The sequence below is a fragment of the Periophthalmus magnuspinnatus genome, chromosome 15, assembly GCF_009829125.3.
Source record: "Periophthalmus magnuspinnatus isolate fPerMag1 chromosome 15, fPerMag1.2.pri, whole genome shotgun sequence".
Classification (NCBI taxonomy): domain Eukaryota; kingdom Metazoa; phylum Chordata; class Actinopteri; order Gobiiformes; family Gobiidae; genus Periophthalmus; species Periophthalmus magnuspinnatus.
The window spans coordinates 14,718,160-14,737,916 of record NC_047140.1 but is presented as its reverse complement, the minus strand read 5'-3'; the positions used below and the strand labels follow the sequence as shown (position 1 = coordinate 14,737,916).

The 19,757-nt window shown below is 42.0% G+C and overlaps 1 protein-coding gene across 1 annotated transcript in view; it reads right to left on the bottom strand.

Annotated features, from left to right (window-relative positions):
* vwc2 (von Willebrand factor C domain containing 2) overlaps positions 1-15,420 on the bottom strand; it is a 97,627-nt gene extending 82,207 nt beyond the window's left edge. Inside the window, exon 1 of the mRNA XM_033979916.2 lies at positions 14,857-15,420. Coding sequence (XP_033835807.2) covers positions 14,857-15,420 — 564 coding nt within the window. The remainder of the gene's footprint in view (positions 1-14,856) is intronic.
* Between the last annotated feature and the right edge of the window lie 4,337 nt (positions 15,421-19,757).

Sequence of the window (19,757 nt, the reverse complement as noted above, 5' to 3'; positions counted from 1 at the left end):
TAGAGGCAAGCCCCGGCCAGACGACGCCTCCGTTGACGCTCCTCGGCCGACACAAGGGTCCTGTTGAGTTGCACGGGCTCATCCGGCGGGGGCGGGGCAGCGCGTGGCTCCGGCGGGGCCGGTGACCGGCGTCTCTCTCGGCGACGAGCCCGTAGGCGGTTGTCTATACGGTGAGTGAGGGAGATGAGGGTCCGCAGGTCGGGGGGTTCGTCCCGGGAAACCAATTCATCTTTCAAAGTCTCGTTCAGGCCCCGCACAAACACAGCCCGCAGCGCGCTGTCCGTCCAGTCCAGCTCCGCCGCATGTGTCCAGAATTCAATGGAATAATCCGCTACCGTCCTGGAGCCCTGGCTGAGAGTCAATAACCGGGAGGCAGCATTGTCCTGGTAGTGCGGGTGGTCAAACACCAGCTTAAACGTGGACACAAATTCATTAAAATCCAGGCTATCCACAGACGTCTTCATTAGGCGCGCCTCTGCCCACTGGAGAGCTCTGCCCCGGAGTAATCCACATATATATCGGATCTTGGTGGCCCCCGAGCTGAAACGAGAAGGGCATTGCTGGAACATGAACTCGCACTGGAACAGGAATCCGCGACAGAGGTGAGGTTGTCCAGCATACGGCTCCGGATCCGTGCCTCTCGGCTCCGGGAGGCATGGTGGCGCTCCAGCTGCAGCAGGCGGGGTGACGAGGAGCGCGGCCACCTGGTGGTTAAGCTGTGCCACCTGCTGGGACAATGTCTGATTTAGCTCCAATAGAGTTCGAATGGATTGTTCGTGCTGACCCAGCACCGCCTCGGGGTGAGAGTGCGTGAGGCGGCGCGTCTGGTCCGGATCTGAGCCTGCTTGGTCCATAGTGGCCAGACCGTTCTGTCGTAACGGTGCGGATAGGACCAAAAGATGCAGACCAGAGCAGTTTTAACAGTGTTTATTTACAGCGGTGAAAATGCAGTCTTTAAACAGGTCACAAGAGCAGGTACAGGAACCGGGGAGCGGGAGACGGGTCAGGCGGGTGCGGTGCAGGTAGAGGCGGGCAGGACAGGACCAGGACGGGGATAGAAGCAGGTGCGGTACCAGGGCAGGCGGATCAGACGAAGACCAGAGCGGGGAGCGGGTGACAAACCAGAGACCAGGACCGGACAGGAGACGAGACGAGCAGGAGACGAGACGAGCAGGAGACGAGACGAGCAGGAGACGAGACGAGCAGGAGACGAGACGAGCTGGAGACGAGACGAGCAGGAGACGAGACGAGCAGGAGACAAGACGAGCTGGAAGCGATACCGGGACTGGAACGTGGCGGCAGGAGCTGGGCGAGTAGAGGCAGGAATCTGGAGGGTGCATAAATCCAAATGAGCATTTGCAGGAAAGTACCATATAACAAAGCTTAGCAAGAAACATTCACGTTTTACACGCGGACGGTCTGGCACCGAGTGTAGACTGCCAAGCCTTCTTGTACTCAGCAGCAGGTGGTGGTGATTAGGCTGATGCACCCCAGGTGTGCACGGGAGGAGTCAGGCACTCCACCCAGCTCCAGACACACAGGTAGGGGAGGGGGAGAGAGCACGGGAGGACAGGGAAAACTGACATCATGACACAAGTAAAAGTATGTAAGAACCCAATAAAATGTATTTAAAGAGTAAAAAGTAAAAGTATTTCACACAAGTGTTGTTAATTTGTTAAAGTGTTAAATGTAATGATAAAATGAAAAAATTATACATATTTTGGCCAGCAGTTGCAATACAAATCAGTTTCTTAATTTCTCTCATGAATTTTGTGTATTTATTTTTGTTTGCTCAAAGCCAAAGCTTGAACACGAAATCTTTAATCAGAATGTTACCATGAACGTGGTAAAAAATAACCCCTAAAATCATATTAAAATTACTTTTCAGCTCAGTTCAAATATGTAGTAGAGTAGAAAATACAGATATCTGCTCTCAAATGTAGTGAAATGAAAGTAACAAAGTATCCACTGTAAAATGTACTTAAGTACAGAGCCCTAAAAATTCTTCGGGATCTGCTTTACCTTCCATCACTGTTGGTTTGAACTTTTAGCCCCGCCCCATTGTGATATTTGCACCATGACACAGAAACTACTGTCTGGAATAGAGCCATGCAGTCGGTTCATTATAGTTCTCCAATCCAGGCCAGTCACGATTTTTATTATATCAACTCATCGTTCATTATGTGAAAACTGTATGTATAAAACAATATATTTCTGGGCTCAGTGTTTATCATGTGAACATTTTCTTTGTAATAATGGCAGATTTTGGTTATTTTCATTGTAATACAATAAGATTTGAGCAGTAGACGGTTGAATAAGTAATTTGTTAACTTCATTCTGTCATTTATTTGTGGCAGCTCAAGCCTTTAAATGATTATGAATGGTGTACTGGGATTATCCTGCTTTATTGTTATGGTGTCAGTGACTTAAAGTAGTTTCAGTAATACCATTTATCATAATATTGCTCTTTACCAATATATCATGCTTCAAAATGTGTTATTTTGACAGGCATACACCAATCTCTGCCTACGACGTGCTTGTTTTGTCACTTGAAAATGCACCATGACAGAGAAGCAAGTGTCTGCGATAGTGTCAGGCAGTCTCCCATGATTCTTAGTAACAATGTGCCTGACTGGACGAAAAAAAAGGTGACCCTGTTTTACCACATGACATCACAAGGTGGAGTGTTTTCTGTTTGAGAGAAGAACTCAGCCTAAATATGCACAGTTTGTGTGTTAAACATGTGTGAATGAAACAAAACAGCACCAGGTACGTTTGTGATGAGGAAAAAATATTATAACAGATCAGAAAACAGAATAATATGGACCCGTTACAGAATAGACTCTTGTGATATCTTCAGTAAGTACGTAAGAGCAGTAGGAGTGATTAAAGGCTCTGAAGAGTGGATTTAGTATTTAAGCCAGTACACATTTTACCATTGACAGTTGTGTTTAGGATAAGACTTAAACTCTTTATACAGTCATTAGCTACAGTTTCAAACCTCAACAGACTCTTTAGAGATTACATTGTCAGCTCACTTTTCCGCTTCGTGGCCCAGGCAGCCAGAGGATATTGACTGACAATTCACTTCAAACTGTTCCCAAATCCTCCAAACATATCACAATCACCATGACTACGGGCTCACAGAAATCTCACTGAGACTTAATTAATTTGTCTATCTGCTTCTCCGTTGGAACGTGGTAAAAAAAAAAAAAAACTCCTGACTGTCCCGACTTTCGAGCGAGGAGAGCGGAACAATGCAGCGAGTGATTCTTTGGTTTTATTATGAGTCGATGGTAAACAGCAGCAAAGCCAATCTGAGCTTATGAGCCAATCAATACACGGAAATGAAAGGGAGATGACTCCTATTTTCAGGGAGAGTGAAGAGTTTAAAAATGACTTGATAATAAACACTGTAGAAATATAGTTGTAAAGTTGCCTCCAGCTCAGATATACAAACAGAGTAAGCAAAAATACTTAAAAGTATAGTATGCAACTTTCTGGGAGGTGGCCTGTCACCTGCACGATTCCATGGAAATATAAAGTTAAAACCACACTTCGGAACATTCTTCATGGAGACTGATACATTTTATGCCATACTGTGGAATATTACAGCCAAATGGGGGCCCTCCTCCAGGAAAATAACAGTCATGTTTGTGGAGATTCAAGCCCGCTCACAGGAAGGACTCATGTTTTTCTGTCATTTTCAATGCAATCAACACAACCTAAATTAGATTGGATATTAGATTATAATTTAGAAGATAATGTAATTGGGAGGACAGAACATTAGATATTGCACAAAATGGTGTGGTCTATCCCAGGACACACACACAAATGAAAAAACTAAATCATGTTTGAAGGAGAAGTGCAACAAACACAAATGTTCAGATCATTTCATACTGTCAACATAAAGCCTTTGTCACTTGTAGACGTGTGTACACACAGTGGGAAGAGGAACCAAAACTTTTACTCAAGTAAGAGTACTGTTACACTGTACAATATATTACAGTGTTTTGTCATTCCAAGGCAATTCAAAGTGTTTCTTATTGGTCACCACTACAAAGATTGGAGATGGATAATTTTAATGAAAGGGCGTCCATGAAAAAGAGAGCCCACGTCCTTTCATTGGGTTCCCTGTATAAATAAAGATAAATAAATAAAATAAAACAGGGGGTATTACACTTCCATGGGGTATTACCTGCTAACACATGGCATATTTAGATTACCATGTTTTTAAAAAGCTATATGTCCCCAAAAAATGTATGTACAGTGTGCATCCAGCTAACGAAACTACTGCACATTAGAGTAGTGTAGTATTTGTTTTGTAACATGCTTTTGTATATTTATGGAAAGTGTCATGCAGGAGCTGAGCATTGGACTGAATCGTACTTCTAACTGTAAGGACTGCTCAAATAGTGCCTGTGAGAGATCGCTAGATTATTTAAACATGCATGGATGGCATATAAAACCATTTCAGGCATGTTTTTGATGTGTTATAACAAAAGCTGATTTTGCGTAATACCTTTCTTTACTCCCATGATTTGTCTTTTCTCTAAATCGTATATCTTCATTTAATGTTTACAATGTAGGGCAATTAGGCCATGCTTTTTTTCTTTTTTTTTGCTTGACCACTTTGACTTCGCCAACCATAAAATTCTCTTATTTCTTGGAGCTACTGCAAGAGGAAGGGCATCTGGCTTCTAATCTACCACTGCAACTCGTTCACTATCGCAACTTGTGATGGAAATGGCGACCAACCGACATTTCAAAAAGTGGAAGAAAGTATATATAGACCATGAAAAATGTCAAAGAATGCCGAAAACGACACATTATCAGAAAACCCAGAGGAGAGATGTCACAATACACCAGACACATTTAAACTCCCCCTCTCCTGTCAGAACGCTGGCTTAGCTCCCAACGCGCTCTGCAGTGGGCGGAGATCAATTTCACTCCACAGAGAAAGTGCATTAGTGAGGACACAAACATGGCGTCTACGTCTGTTCAGTCGTACCCCTCCCTTTAACGAGAGGTCAAAGGTTAATTCTAGCCGTGCTGCTATAGATTGGCCAGACCCACGCCTCCGCAGACCACTCCACCTCGTACAATTCAGCAATCAAAATTCACAGGTAATCTACAACACGAGAGACCAGGGTGAGACATAATGTGCCACTCAATGGTATTTTCAACAGTAAAGTAAAGGTACAGTATGTAAAGAAAGTTAAAACTATACTGTGGAACATTCTACATGGAGATAGATGTTTTGCGCCATAATGTGGAACAAATATTTCAGTTTCAATTCAGTTTAATTTATTTTTGTAAAGCCCAAAATCACAACAACAGTTTCCTCTTGGGGCTGAACATGAGAATTGATTTAACCAACAGAACGTTAGAAAATCAATAATGAAAGAGAAACAGACGAGCAAATTAATCAACAGAAAACAAACAAATGGAGAATCGTCCCAGAACATCCTTTGTCCTTAGACCCTCCAAGGAAAAACTAAAAAAAAAAAACACATTGGGAAAAAGAGAAACCTGGAGGACAACCACAGTGAAGGAGAGATCCACTCCCACGGACAGGCTGCACATGTGTCCAGGACTATTTCTATGGAAACAAGCAGGAGGAGGCCAAACAGGAGTCAGGTTTGTGGAGAAGCAAGCGCAAAACCTTCTATTCAACAAATTCTCATACGCAAATTTTAGGGATGCAATGATAATGTCAGAATCACTGTAAGTTTGTCTGCTGAGCATTTATACACTTTGGAACACACATTAAAAAAATAGTTTTTTTTGTGAAAATGAAGGTGTAGAAAGCTGCAGTGGGGAGCTGGGGACAAAAATACACCATACCTCAACTGACTAGATTGTTGACCACTTACATTTCAAATTTGAGGTCAATACCTATAAAAATGAGAGTTTTACAATCATTTTATCATGAGTAAGTCCAGGCCTCTCCAAACCTATCCGAATGAAGACATTTGGAGAGCATTTGGAAAAAGTGCAATAACTTTTGAATGTTTCAACCCACAGACATCAACAAGGCTCTACTGAAAACTCACACTGAGAGGAATCTGTATCTGCACACCCAGCTGCTCTATTACTGTACATTTATATATCATATCAAAACACAATATAAAATGTATATTTGTATATAAAATACAGTCTAAACAAGTGCTATGGGTCAAAATAAATATATATTTACAAACCACACACTGCAAACAGTGAACAAACACACACACACTTCAAAATGTAAACAAACACACACTGGAAACTAAGAACACACTGTACATGATTGTACAGTGAGACAATCATTCTGCAACAGTGGCTCAGTGGTTAGAACCCGAAGGTTGGAGGATCGAGTCCCACTCGGAACAATTTCTGTCATTGTGTCCTTCACACTTCACCCAAGTGGTGTGTGCGTGATGATTGGTGGTGGTCGGGGGGCGCAGACTGGCATTAGCTAATGCTAATAATTACACATAATACACATTTGACCCACAATTAAGTCAATAGCAAAATAAACCACACTTACAGATCAGGAACAGCATCCAGTCCATCAAAACATAAGGTCCCTCTACTCCTGAGTCCACCATGAGATCTTCACGAACCGCTCTGGGTCCAGATGTCTCTAGTTTAACTTGTACAAACATCCACAGTGTCCTCGGTCGCGCACTTCCTTTGTTTTGTCCGTTTCGTCATGTTTAAAACGCAAAACTGCTGCGTAAAATTACGCAATACACGCGTAATTTTACGCGCGGATCTTTATATCCAGTCTCGCCTTTTTACACGACGGCCCGCGCGGGCCGTAGGAACGCTAAGCGGTTAAGTTGTCGGCGCTCAAGTGACAGAAATGTAACCGAGAGAATCCGGTCATTTTTCAAAATAAAAGATTTTTCAAAATAAACGATTGTTCAGACTCAGATAATAAATACAACGGAAATAATTAATTATTTCTTGGACGGCCGGTGGCCCGGTACCAATTGATCCACGGACCGGTGCCAGTCCACGTACCGGTCCACGGCCCGGTGGTTGGGGACCACTGCTCAATATTATATTGAATATCGTTGCATCCCTCAGAAATTTGACTTATTACTATGTATAATCTGTGGAAACACTAAGGTTCTTCACACAATTCACATTTCACTGTGATTGGTTAAGGCCATCCACCGCTTTGACCTCAAGAGCTGCTTATACAATATATCTGCACTGGGGGGATACGCATTTTGCTCAAATACATGGGGGGAAAAAAAATCAGGTACAGAGTCTTTTAAATATAAAAGTCAGCATACAATCATGTCTCTAGATCACAATTCAATTCCTGGATCATTTATTTAAAGAAGACATATTGTGTCTGCTATATAGTTATAATCTATGACACCTGTGGATCATTATGTTATAATTTGCACATTTTAAATCACAATATTCATCTAAAACTACTCAATAACAGAAATAAGTCACTGTAAACGTCACCAAACAACAAGGATCCATGCAGCTGTTGACCCCTCTTATGGATAGCTGCACGTCACGCTAGCAAGCCAGGAATTTGTTTTCATTCGTACCAAAATGACCGTGACTGATGTGACGCTGACAAACCCAATGTGTACCACCTATTAAGAGTACAGAGCAGTGTGTGTATGCCAGTGGCGGTGAAAACGGGCGTTAATCGACAATATGGAGACTTGAAAATAAGTTATTAAACATTGCACAAACATGCACAGGTCACTCCAAATACTTCTAGAGGGTAAATGGTGAGGAGAAACAGCTATAACATAGTTAAAAGCTTGAAAAGTCGACTTTGCATAATAGGTCAACTTTAAGCTCGGTTACGGCACAAACACTACACTCACTCGTATATCACGCTTTAAAATTCTGTTCAACATTTCCAGAACAATTTGCTGTCATTTCATTTTAGTTCTAGTTGCATTGCTGATTACCTGCGCGCCGCCTCCGCATGCTCCTTGAATGAAAAAGAATGAACAGCAGCTGAAGCGCTGTGTTCACAATAGCCTGAGAACTTAGCAATCAAGCTGCTATCCTGCCTGTTGCACACTTTCAAAGCCTCCTCCATAGAACAAAACATGCAGCCGTGCGGAGGAGAGAGAGAGAGTTAGCCAGGACTAAAAGCAATTTGTAAGACGGTGAGTTAGCGACTGAGAAGCCTATATTAGCTTTAGCCTCCTGCTGGGGATTTCTCTCTGATATAAAAGGGGGAATTAGACAGGACTAAATGCAGGGGCAGAGGAGACGAAATGCACGGATCAGAGCGGAATCGTCTAAAAGAGCAGATGAAATGAGACAAATGGAGACATGTTTCTAATACTGAACATGAAACTGAGGTGAGAAGGTGTCTAAGGTCACGACAACAAACAGAAGCCAGTTTCAGTCAGGTGCCACGATGAGCAGATTAATTCCAAAAGAGCAAAATTTCAAAACTGATGAGGTCAGATCAGTGTGAGTAGATGATAGTATATACACCTGCTCCTTGAGGACCAGCAGAGAGGATATAGTCCCTTGAACCTGGCTCACAGCAGACTGACATGTGCAGCACTCTGAGTTGAGTTCTACATTACTCCATCTGGGACGACTCTGGGTGAAAGTGATTGGAAGCTATCAGGACGTTTAAACGAATACTCTAAGCTGATTGGTCGACGTGTCACAACAGCAAAACAAGCCTCAAACACAAATGCATAAAGTGATTCCCACTGCACATTTTTTTCAAAAACAAAATAGCCTGTATTTTTGCTAAATTAGTCTTAAGTACGTCAGTCGGCGTCACCATGTTTGTTTTGGTTTACTTGGGCGCTTCCCCTTTGGCTTCTGCACAAACCACACTGCTGCGCTGTGATTGGTTTAATGTTTGGCCGGGCCCAATCGCACCAGTGGGAGTCTGACAAAATGGATTCTCTGGAGTTTGTAAACCCACAAATATCGCAGGAATCCATCTAGCTATGCAAAGTTAATAGCCTCTCTATACTGTGGTAGTATTCAGTAACAGGAGTTTCAGTACATTTGATGCCAAACACATCATTAGAACAATATAGCAAAGATAAACCTGTTATCTGAGTAAAGAGCAATTGTTTCAAAATATATGCTTCTAGTGAGAACATTTTGTACTTTTGTTCCTTAGAGTTGCATTGTTTATTTTAAGTTCAGTCTGAAAGATAAAAAACGCTCCCAAAGTGCATAAACATCCTCTTTATCTTGATCTGAAAAGCGTTTGACCAAAGACAACAGCAGCCTGTCTCCCTGTGAGCTCATTACAAATGCAGCTCTCACCAGTTGTGCTCCAGTCACGTTCAGCAGAGAAACCCCCAGGAACAAATCATTGACTATTGAACATGCAGGACTTACATCTGTGCTGTCTCTGAGCCTATGGCACGACTGTAGTCCTCCAGGTGAGACCAGGTATTATCAGAGCTCAAGAAGGGACCTTGGTCACTTCTGCTCTGTGGTCACCTCTGCTCTGTGGTCACCTCTGCTCTGTGGTCACCTCTGCTCTGCTCTGTGGTCATTTCTGCTCTGTGGTCACTTCTGCTCTGTGGTCATTTCTGCTCTGTGGTCACTTCTGCTCTGTGGTCACCTCTGCTCTGCTCTGTGGTCCCTTCTGCTCTGTGGTCACCTCTGCTCTGCTCTGTGGTCACCTCTGCTCTGCTCTGTGGTCACCTCTGCTCTGCTCTGTGGTCACCTCTGCTCTGTGGTCACCTCTGCTCTGTGGTCACTTCTGCTCTGTGATCACCTCTGCTCTGTGGTCCCTTCTGCTCTGTGGTCACCTCTGCTCTGCTCTGTGGTCCCTTCTGCTCTGTGGTCACCTCTGCTCTCCTCTGTGGTCACCTCTGCTCTGCTCTGTGGTCACCTCTGCTCTGTGGTCACCTCTGCTCTGTGGTCACTTCTGCTCTGTGATCACCTCTGCTCTGTGGTCACCTCTGCTCTGTGATCACCTCTGCTCTGTGGTCACCTCTGCTCTGTGGTCACCTCTGCTCTGCGGTCACTTCTGCTCTGCGGTCACCTCTGCTCTGTGGTCACCTCTGCTCTGCTCTGTGGTCACCTCTGCTCTGTGGTCACCTCTGCTCTGTGGTCACCTCTGCTCTGCTCTGTGGTCACCTCTGCTCTGGACAAGTTTAACCACAATCACACCAATGCAGAGGACACATCTCCAAAACACCATTCATAATTTAAAAGAGCAGCTACTTTATCTATTTGAGTTGGGTTGGGCAATACAGTGATACAGATCGAATCATCTTATCTTCTCTTTTGGTAAATCACCATGTTGTGATTCTGCTTTTCTGTTTAATGCAGCTCTATGGTCAAAAACAGACACTTGGCCCCGCCCACTCCTTCTATTGGTCAGCCTCTGTCTCTGAGTGAGTGACAGGTCGATATAACCAATCACAGCAAAGAGTCAACATCACTTTAAGATAGTATCCTTTACACTTGTCTTTAAAAGATAAGAAAACTTGAATCGTACTAAAATCAAAATGGTGCCCTGACTCTAAGAATATTGTGAGATGTATTTTCAGGCATAGCGCCCACTCCGATGAAGGATAGATTTGCCTAATGCCATAACGTGGAATATTCTAGGCATAACAGCAACATTTGCAGTACATGAATTGAGTGTAAATCAGTGCTTCTGCGATAATAACCAGGTTTTTGGAGAGAAAGAGAGGGAGAAAGAGAGAAAGAGAGCTGAGTGCTGACCTGGTCCATTATAAATCTGCCTACTACATGTTTGTTCAGAGAGAGAGGGATGAGGGATGGAGAGAACACAAGGAGAGAAAGTTTGAGGGAGGGAAGGAAAGGAGAGAGAAAGACAGAGATGAAAAGAAGAGATAGTGTGAAAGAGATAGAGGTAGGGAGAAGAAGAAAGTGGGGTTTGGGTGACAGAGGAGAAAGGAGGAGAAAGACAGTGGATGAAAGAGTTTGACAGGTAAGGAAAGGAAGAAATAGAGGAAAAGAAGAGGTGGAGGAGAGAGGTGGGCAAGTAAATTAGAGGGGGGAGGGTAGAGGAGTGGGGGCAAGAGAAAGAGAGGGAGTGAGAGAAAAAGGGAAAGAAGAGAGAGAGAAGGGAGAGAGTATGAAAGCGTGGGAGAAAAAAAAGAGCTAGAGCGATAGGAGGACAAGAGGGAATAGAGGACAGAGAGAGAAAAGGAGGAGAAAGAGAGAGGGGGGGAGAAAGAGTTAGAGAATGAAAAGAGATGAATGGAGTAAAGAGGGAGTGAGAGAGGATGAAAGGAAGAGAGAGAGTATGAGCAAGAGAAGAAAGAAAGAGATAGGAGAAAAAGAGGGAAGCAAGCAAACAAGTGTGATAGAGAGAGAAAAAGAGAAGAGGGACAAAAAGGGAGCAAGGGGTGAGAGTACAGAGAGAATAGACAGAGAGAGAGATAGGAAAGAGTGAGAGAGATGGGGGAATGAGGGAGAGCGAGTAAGACTTAGAGGAGGGAGGGTAAGAGGGGTGGGGTTGAGAGAAACAGAGGGAGTGAGAGAAAGAAAGGGAAAGAAGAGGGAGAGAAAGGGAGGCAGGAAAGCACGGAAGACAGGAAGAAAAAGGTGGAAATGGGAGAAGGAAAGAGAAAAGGGGGGGAGGGGGAGAGCGAGGGGAAGGGAGAGGAGAGAGAAAAGAGAGTTGCAGCAAACAAGGAAGTTGGTTAGTAAGAGAGAGGAGAGAGAGAGAGGAAGGGAGAAAGACAGCAGGGAGAGGGAGTGAGGAAAAAAAGAGGATGAGAGGTAGCTAACTATCCTCTCTGCGTGGGTTGCTGGTCAGCACTTCTGTCTGTGAGAGGATGTGTCAGAAATGAGGGAACTCTTAATGGACTCACGGAGGAGGAGGCACTGTGCTTTTGACACGCTAATGCTAAAACCTGCAGGAGGGCTTTAATATTCTGGAACATTCACAACAGGGGCGAGTCCTGGAGAGTCCTGAGGTGGCAGAAATAACAAGGTGCTGCGTACTGTATATTTACTGTGTCGACATTTATCACGTACAACATACAGGAAGGACTCTTACATAAAAGGGTCCATCCATCCACTGAGTATCATGACATTAAAGGTCCTATATTACGCAAAACTGACTCTTGAGCTTTAAACAATGTCATAATGCTGTTACCTCATCAAAAACCTACCTGATGTTGTGCTTTGTTTCATTCACACGTTTGAGTAACCCTTTATTATCAGCCAGTCTGCGCCTCTGTATCTCCAAAGCTCAAAATGCTTTGTTCCATCTTGTGACGGAGTGGTACTTTTTAAGTTAAAAGCTACCTTTCAACTTTTGTTCAGTAGAGATTTGCAAACCCAGGGCTGGAATCATCCACACAAGTGTTTCCTGTTGAAGAGAAGAACTCAGCCTTAAATATGCAGGTTTTATGTGTTAAACATGTGTGAATGAAACAAAACACAACTCCAGGTCTGTTTTTGATGAGGAAACTTTATAATATTGATTGGAACACAGCTTTTTAAGTAAAGATTAAGTAAAGATCGGATTCTAAACTTTGGGCTGTGAGCAATACCTATTCATATATTAAAACATTTTCTGAATTTGAACTTTCTGTGTTGGAGTAACCTGTCAGACAGCCCCAGGGCAGCTCTGGCTACAAAAATGGCTTACTATATGGATAAGGAGTGCAAACTTTTAAAGCAATTTTGACTAAATGACTAAAAGTGATGCAAACAGATACTATACTCATAAGTTTGACTGCAAGTAATAATGTGTTTGATTAAAGCTGCACTCTGTAACTTTTCTGGTGGGGGTCTGCCGTCTACTTGCTTTGCCTGAGCTTTTCCACAATATGCCATTAATGTTCTCTTTAATAAATTTCTCTTTGCACCTTTGCATTCTTGACATCTCTGCAGAGACAAACAGAAAAGTCACATAACGAACCTTTAAAAGTTCACAAATTCTCCAGTAAAAACAACCCCGTTCATAATTCCTCTTCCACATTCCTCTCCTTGCTAGTCCAGTTTACACTGTTCACAGTATTTCCACCAGGAGGCAGCGTCAGTCCCCACAAAAAAAAAAAAATGAAATGGTTTGGTGGCATCTGGCAGCTTCAGTTTTCATCAAAAATAAAACCAAGCAATCTCCTGCTGCCTAAGATTGACTATTGTGATCCCCTCAAAGAGCCTCATCCAATTTGAATCTTATTTCATTTCTAAAGAGGGAAAGATCAACCGTCCACGCAGTCAGCAGAAAAAAACATCACAATTTCATCCAGACATCACGGTTTCCATTTGCAACAAAAAACACTTGTCTTAGAGCGATAATGACGACGAAGATTAGCCAAAACGAACGTGGGTAAGAGGGAGTTTGGGTTCTTAGAGATGCTAACTGTAATTCGAACATTTTGGCAAACAGAACAGTGTATTTTTCTGAGCTAAATAGACACATTGGTTGGAGAAGGCTTCTTGGGCTGTCTAAGTGGTGTCTGCTGGATGGAGAGAGAGTATTACTTTTGCCATAATGAGGCTGTGCCGGAGCAGTGGGGTTCCAGGGACTCTAATGGCCAATAGCAGAGATACTAGAGACGCTCCGTTAACAGGAAGAGAGCGATGACGATGTTTGGAGGGTTTAAATCAGACGGAGATAGACAGGCTTTCTGCTACAGTGGGTCTAAAAATGATCACATGAAAGACCGTATGACGTCTAGAGCTGCACAAATATCACAAAATCTCCGGATCTGGATCAATTTTTGAGTTAATAATAATTCCTGTGATATTGGTTTGTTCGGAAACTCGAAAAAATCCATCTCGACAAGACTCTCGCTTTGGTTCAGACCAATCAGAGAGCAGTATTGTGGTTTGGGCGGAGCTAAAGGTGAAACGTCCAAACAAACCAAAACAAACATCATCATGTCTGTGATTTGGTCTCAACTGGATGTGGAATGTGGAGTTTGATTTCTCAGCGTGTTTCGTTGTTGTGACGCTTCGACCAATCACATTTAAGTATCCGTCATAACGTTCTGCCTTTTCCAGATCGCTTTCAGTGAGAGCCGCTCCAGATTTATGAACGTGTAGAGCGCAACACATATCAGTTGAAGTCTTTCATCATGTTTCTATTAATTGGATTTTAATTTCAGCTAGACATCCCACTGTCATTCGTATTCTCTTGATCAAATAAATCCTGATCCATAAAAAGAGGATATTTTGTTCTTTGCATAGTACTATTTTTCTATTAGCTTTTGTGATTTGATAATTGCACCAACTCAAACGATTGAGATAAATTGTGCAGCCCAACCAGAAAATTAACAGAAAGGACAGTAGACAAATCCCAAGTCTTTCAATTGACATTTTTCATTTTGTCTGTTCTTCACTTTCTCACTCTCTAATCCAGAACAAACCCAGGGAGCTAAGCCTGTACTCTCGAACATAGCCTTAAAGGTCCTATTACGCAAAATTGCCTCTTGTGAGCTTGAAGTCTTGTTAGAATGCTGTTACCTCATCAAAAACACACCTGGAGTTGTGTTTTGTTTCTTTCACACGTTTGAGTAATGCTGCATTATTAGGCTGTCTACAACTCCAAAGCTCAAAAGGCTTTGTTCCATCTTATGTCATGAAGCAGTCAACAGGAGAAATTGGCAATTCCGGGGCTGAAATTATCTGGAGTTATTGTAGTGAAGGTGAATGGAGTTTAAAAACACAGTGGGGTACTTCCTGTATTACCACATAGCATCACAAGGTGGAACAGTGTTTTCTTGGAAGAACAATTCAGTCTAAAAGTGTTAACACAACTCTGGGTATGTTTTAGCTGAGGAAACATTATACCATGGATCAGAAAATAGCGTAATACAGGCCCTTTAATAAAACACCAGAGTGCACTGTTAGCCGTACATAACCACTCCAGTATAAAATATTCACCCGGTTTAGACTCACCTTGAACTCCTCCAGTGAAGCGTAAACTTTTCCTCGGAATTCGCAGTAGTTTTTTTTCTCCTTGCACTGCGGACAGCACTGGCTCGTGTCCACTTTGATACAGCGGGGATGAACTCTCGGACAATCCGGTTTGGAGCACATCGGACCTTCATCTGTGCAGAGACAGGGACAAGTCGACGGTCCTGGTGTGAATTCCTCTCCGATCGCAAAAACAAAACCATTCTCATCCATGCAACCTTTCCCGCGATAATCCGGGTATGCGTATTCGTCGATAGCTTCCATTGACGTAGTAACATCGCTGGTTGGGCCTTCGTCGATTTGGTTTATCGTATCTTGTTCGCTCCAAAGTTCTTGCGATTTACCACCGCTTTTTGTCCTGTTTCGATTCGCCGCAGTCCGATTTGTGCTTTGTTGTGTATTCATTTCAGTTTTTGCCACCGGTTGTCCGCTGGCTAACCCTACCGCTTGCTGCTTATCTTGCCCGAGTTTGTCCACCTTGGCCTGGGTAAGGGCCTTCTCCAAGCGCTCCCGACTGGCTGGTATTGTCACGATAGGGTTGCACATGAGAACGGCCAAAATGAATAAGGTTTGTATTGTCATTTCAAGCGGGTAAGGCATCGCTGACCCGGAAAACCCGCCCCCCACGTCCCCCTGCTGGTGCGAGGAGGGACTGCAGTGCCGGGGCTTCACATAACAGGCTTTAGTGTGTTCTCAATGTGAGCCAGTCCATCTGCAAAAGAGAGAAAAAAACAGGGTTAGAATTCTTCAAATTAGGGCTGAAAATATGTTATTTTACTTCTCTGTTGTTTTCTATTTTTCCAGTGAACGTCTATTACAATACCAAGAAAATGGCTCAATATGAAATACCAATTTTGACACACAATGATAAATGCTCTTTTTACACTACAGACACATTTCAACACAAAATAAAAGTAGTTTCTTTAATATCACCCTACAGTCTACATGTCCTATATGTGATTTGTGTTTTGATACTTGTTCAAATGTGTAGTAACTAGTTTTGATAATCTGGCACTTTGGCATTTCATGTTTTAAAGATTAAAAACTCACATTACTTCCCATCAGACACTGCACTGATCTGGATTTGGTGTTAGCGTACTATCCACTGCAACACTTGAAATGAACCATGGGAAAGAAGTAAAGCATTAAAAGTGAAACTAAACACTAAATTTAGGGTTAGGGTTAAAAAAGGTTAAATTTTTTGCTACTAAACGCTGAATATGATGATGTTTTAATAGCATTATCTACTGTTCTACCTTCCTTTTTGGCAATTGTTGTGTAAAATGGGAAAATTTGCTGTTTTAAAACTTAGTGTGAGCTGTCTCCAGTGATCACTGTAATTTAAAGTACTACGTGACATCACACAGAACTCCCCCAATTACAGCCAGGTGCTTCTGATTATAAGCTCTATTTGCAAAGTGATTGTGGCTTGAGTTTAGGTGTTTAGTCCCACTTTAAACCCAGCCCTGACATGCCAATATAAGTTTGCAGTTGTAATAAAGACAAAATGATATATATACTTAAAAAGTATATATTTGAATCAACAAACAGGAGAAAATGTAAACAGGGATTTCTGAGGCTCAGAGAAAAACACTTTGTAAACAGCATTAGTGTAACAAGCCTGAATGAAGTTAATTACAACTTCAGGTATGTTTTTGATGAAGGAACACTGCTATAACATGGTTAAAAGCTCCATTATGTGCATTCATAACAAACAAATCAGTATTGCAATTTGAATGGTCACAATTAAAATATCACTGACTCTGCAATTATTTAGACACTGTAATGCCATCTGCCTCCACTGCATATCTAGTCTCCATATTCTGTATAAAAGCTTAACCCTGCAGTTTAGTCCTACACAAACATGTTCTAAACTGCATGAACATTTTGTAATGATTTCACTTGTCTCTTTATTAGCAATACTCCTGAATATGTTCAAAATGTGTCCTTTGAAGTGAAGTGAATTAAAAAATAAAAACTCCAAAAGTAAGTACATAATCACAAAATGTGTCAAAATAATTCTAGTTATTTTCTCAAATGCTTGTCCTGCTTGTTTTCCTGTCACTGCGCACCGTAGTGCTTTAGTGCATTCAGGTTCAAAGGGGAGAGTAGTAATTTGGAGTTTCAAGCCACGCTGGGAACTACGGGACAAATTAAACTGACAAGCTATTTAGTCCTGATTGTAATTAGGGAACAAGTATTTTGTTTTTTTGACCTGAGGATCAGCCACCATGTTGTGGGCTGTAAATCGCAGAAAGTGAAAACACTTCAGGGACATGCGCATTTTATTTTGAAAGATTGCACCGTAAAAAATATACAAATTAAAAAGTCAAAATACATTACACTACCTGTTTAATAATAATAATAATAATGCAATAATCCTTACACTTGTAATGCGTAACTATGTTACTTCATATTTTAAAACATAGTACTAGGCCATATGATGTCCGGTTATACCTAAAACTAATGTGAAAACAAACCAGAGAACACAGCTGATCCTCACATGGCCTCGCTTAAGTTTCACTTTTGTTTTCACGGTATCTCGCACTTTATATGAAAGGCAGCACTGCTGCACAGGCTTCGTTTTGTTTTAAATAACTTTACTCTTTTATTACGCCGTTACCTGGAGGGAGGAGGATTATGGCAAACATTACGCACACGCGCTCCATAATGGATGTATTTACTACAACACATTGATTTGTGAATTGCACTTTTACTGTGGCAGAGGAGAAATTTGGCAGAGTTTTGGTTCATATTATCTGTTTGGCTTCAACTTGATGCAGACTTGTTTGGCTTCATCTTTAAGCGGATTCACGCTCCACACTGGATATTTACTACACCTTTATTTGGGAATTATGCTTTTACCGGGACAGAGGAGGAGGAGGATGTTGGCTGAGTTTGTTTCATATAATCTGTTTGGCTTCAGCTTTACACAAACACTGCAGACTGTGATTGGGTGTGGATTTATTACTAGACACATCACTTTGACTTTGACACACTGTAAAGGCCCTGCACTGAAGATTTGGTGTGTCTTCGGGTGGATACAAGATGCAACTCTGGACATGCTGTTTCTCCAGCTCTTCTGTTTTACCAGTAAGATGAACACTGCACTTTGTTTGGACACATGTGGGACTATTTTAAAACATGGATGCTATATGTGCCATTCATTTGTGCAGAGCGCAGTAATGATGCATGAGTACCTGCTCTGCTCTTAAATAAATCAGTGTTAAATAAATCAGTATTGGCTCATTGATGCAGGCATTTAAAGCCAAGGAACCGAAAGTTGGCAGCGAACAAATGTTAGTTTTTCTGTGCCAGCCTTGCCTTTTTGGTCAGTGCCTACTTGGAACCTAGTTTCAGTGCCCAGCCCTACTGAGGACAAAATGATACGAGCAGGAATTGTTTCTCCGCCCTTTGAGAGACAAGCATGTGACACCACCACATAAAGTTACAGGTGAGGATCAGTGAAGATGAGGCCCAGCTCACTGTATGAATGTTTTCATTTGTATTTTTGGACAGTAAAAACATTCATAATAGAATTAAAGTAAATATATACAGACCCTCTACTGGAAAAGTTACATAGTGCACATTTAACCGGAATGAGTTTAAAAACTTTCTTTGCAAATCCGTCATATTGCTGAGTTTCAGAAAACATCACCATATTCCATTATATGTTTGAAATGCAGATGTTTGTTGAGATCAGATACAACATTTGTGAATTTACCTTTTGGACATTTCTTACAAAAACACAATGTAATTGAATGGAAAACTTGCCCCCATCTGGCAGCAAGACATAATCACATTTCAGTTCATGACAACCACTCATTCTCTAATCATCACATTATTGAAATCTTTACCTAGCGGGATCTAAGCACCTAAGTATCTCCACTCAAATCTTCATCACATCTCGACTCTTGTGTGTTTATATCTTAAAAATCGCTATTATCCAACGCAGCACATTAACAATTCAATATTTTAGTTTGTTTTGAAGAACTCATATCCGCACAGAAGAATAAGAGGAAGGAGGAGAGGCAGTATTTCTGTGTAAAAAAAAAAAGATGTGGTTTTCATAAAGAGTTGATGGAAAAGTGAGTTATGTTCTTGTGCTGCTGTCTGGGGCCTCCTGTAGAGAACCTCGTCTGTGCTTCTATGGAGCAGAGACAAAACACTGACAGGCCATAAGAGCACAGACTCACTGCAGTACAAACATCTATACAGCCAGCTATATTTCCTACACTATTTTGATTTGCATTATGTTGGATTATTGTCGTAGGAAGCGTCCAAGGTTAATTTACCATTTTGTATGAATGAAAGTAGCGAATAAAAATCAATATAATGTTACATAATATATTCTCTGCAAACAACTAAATATCCCCTCCAGTATAAAACCTGTCATTTGTAGTTAAAGGCACTGTATCTGATTTGTACTATCTTAGGTTAGGGTTAGGATTAGGTTTTGGGATAGGTTTGTGAACAGGGTCTTGGCAAAATTGAGCTGTATTCTTTTGTTGAAAATGATAAATAAGTAAAAGTATTCGTTAACTGTATTTAACAGATCACAAACAGTACCGTCAGTGTCACTAAAACTTACATTTTTCTGCTGATTATGAACTGAACTCACTCTCTTTGGAAAATACAGCACATAGCAGTTAGTTAGCTTTAATTAACATGGAACGCTAAGCCCCGCCCCTCGACAAAATGCTGAGAATTTAAGGAAACCACAACAATAGATCAAGTCCTCAGGCTAAGGTCGTCCAGGAGGTTGATCTGGAGAAGAGTCCCTGGACACTGCCCCGTATAATGCATAAAATACATAAATTGAATGCCATACTTTGGGACACTCCGCGCAAACACCAACATCTCCATGGAAACAAGCACGTGAC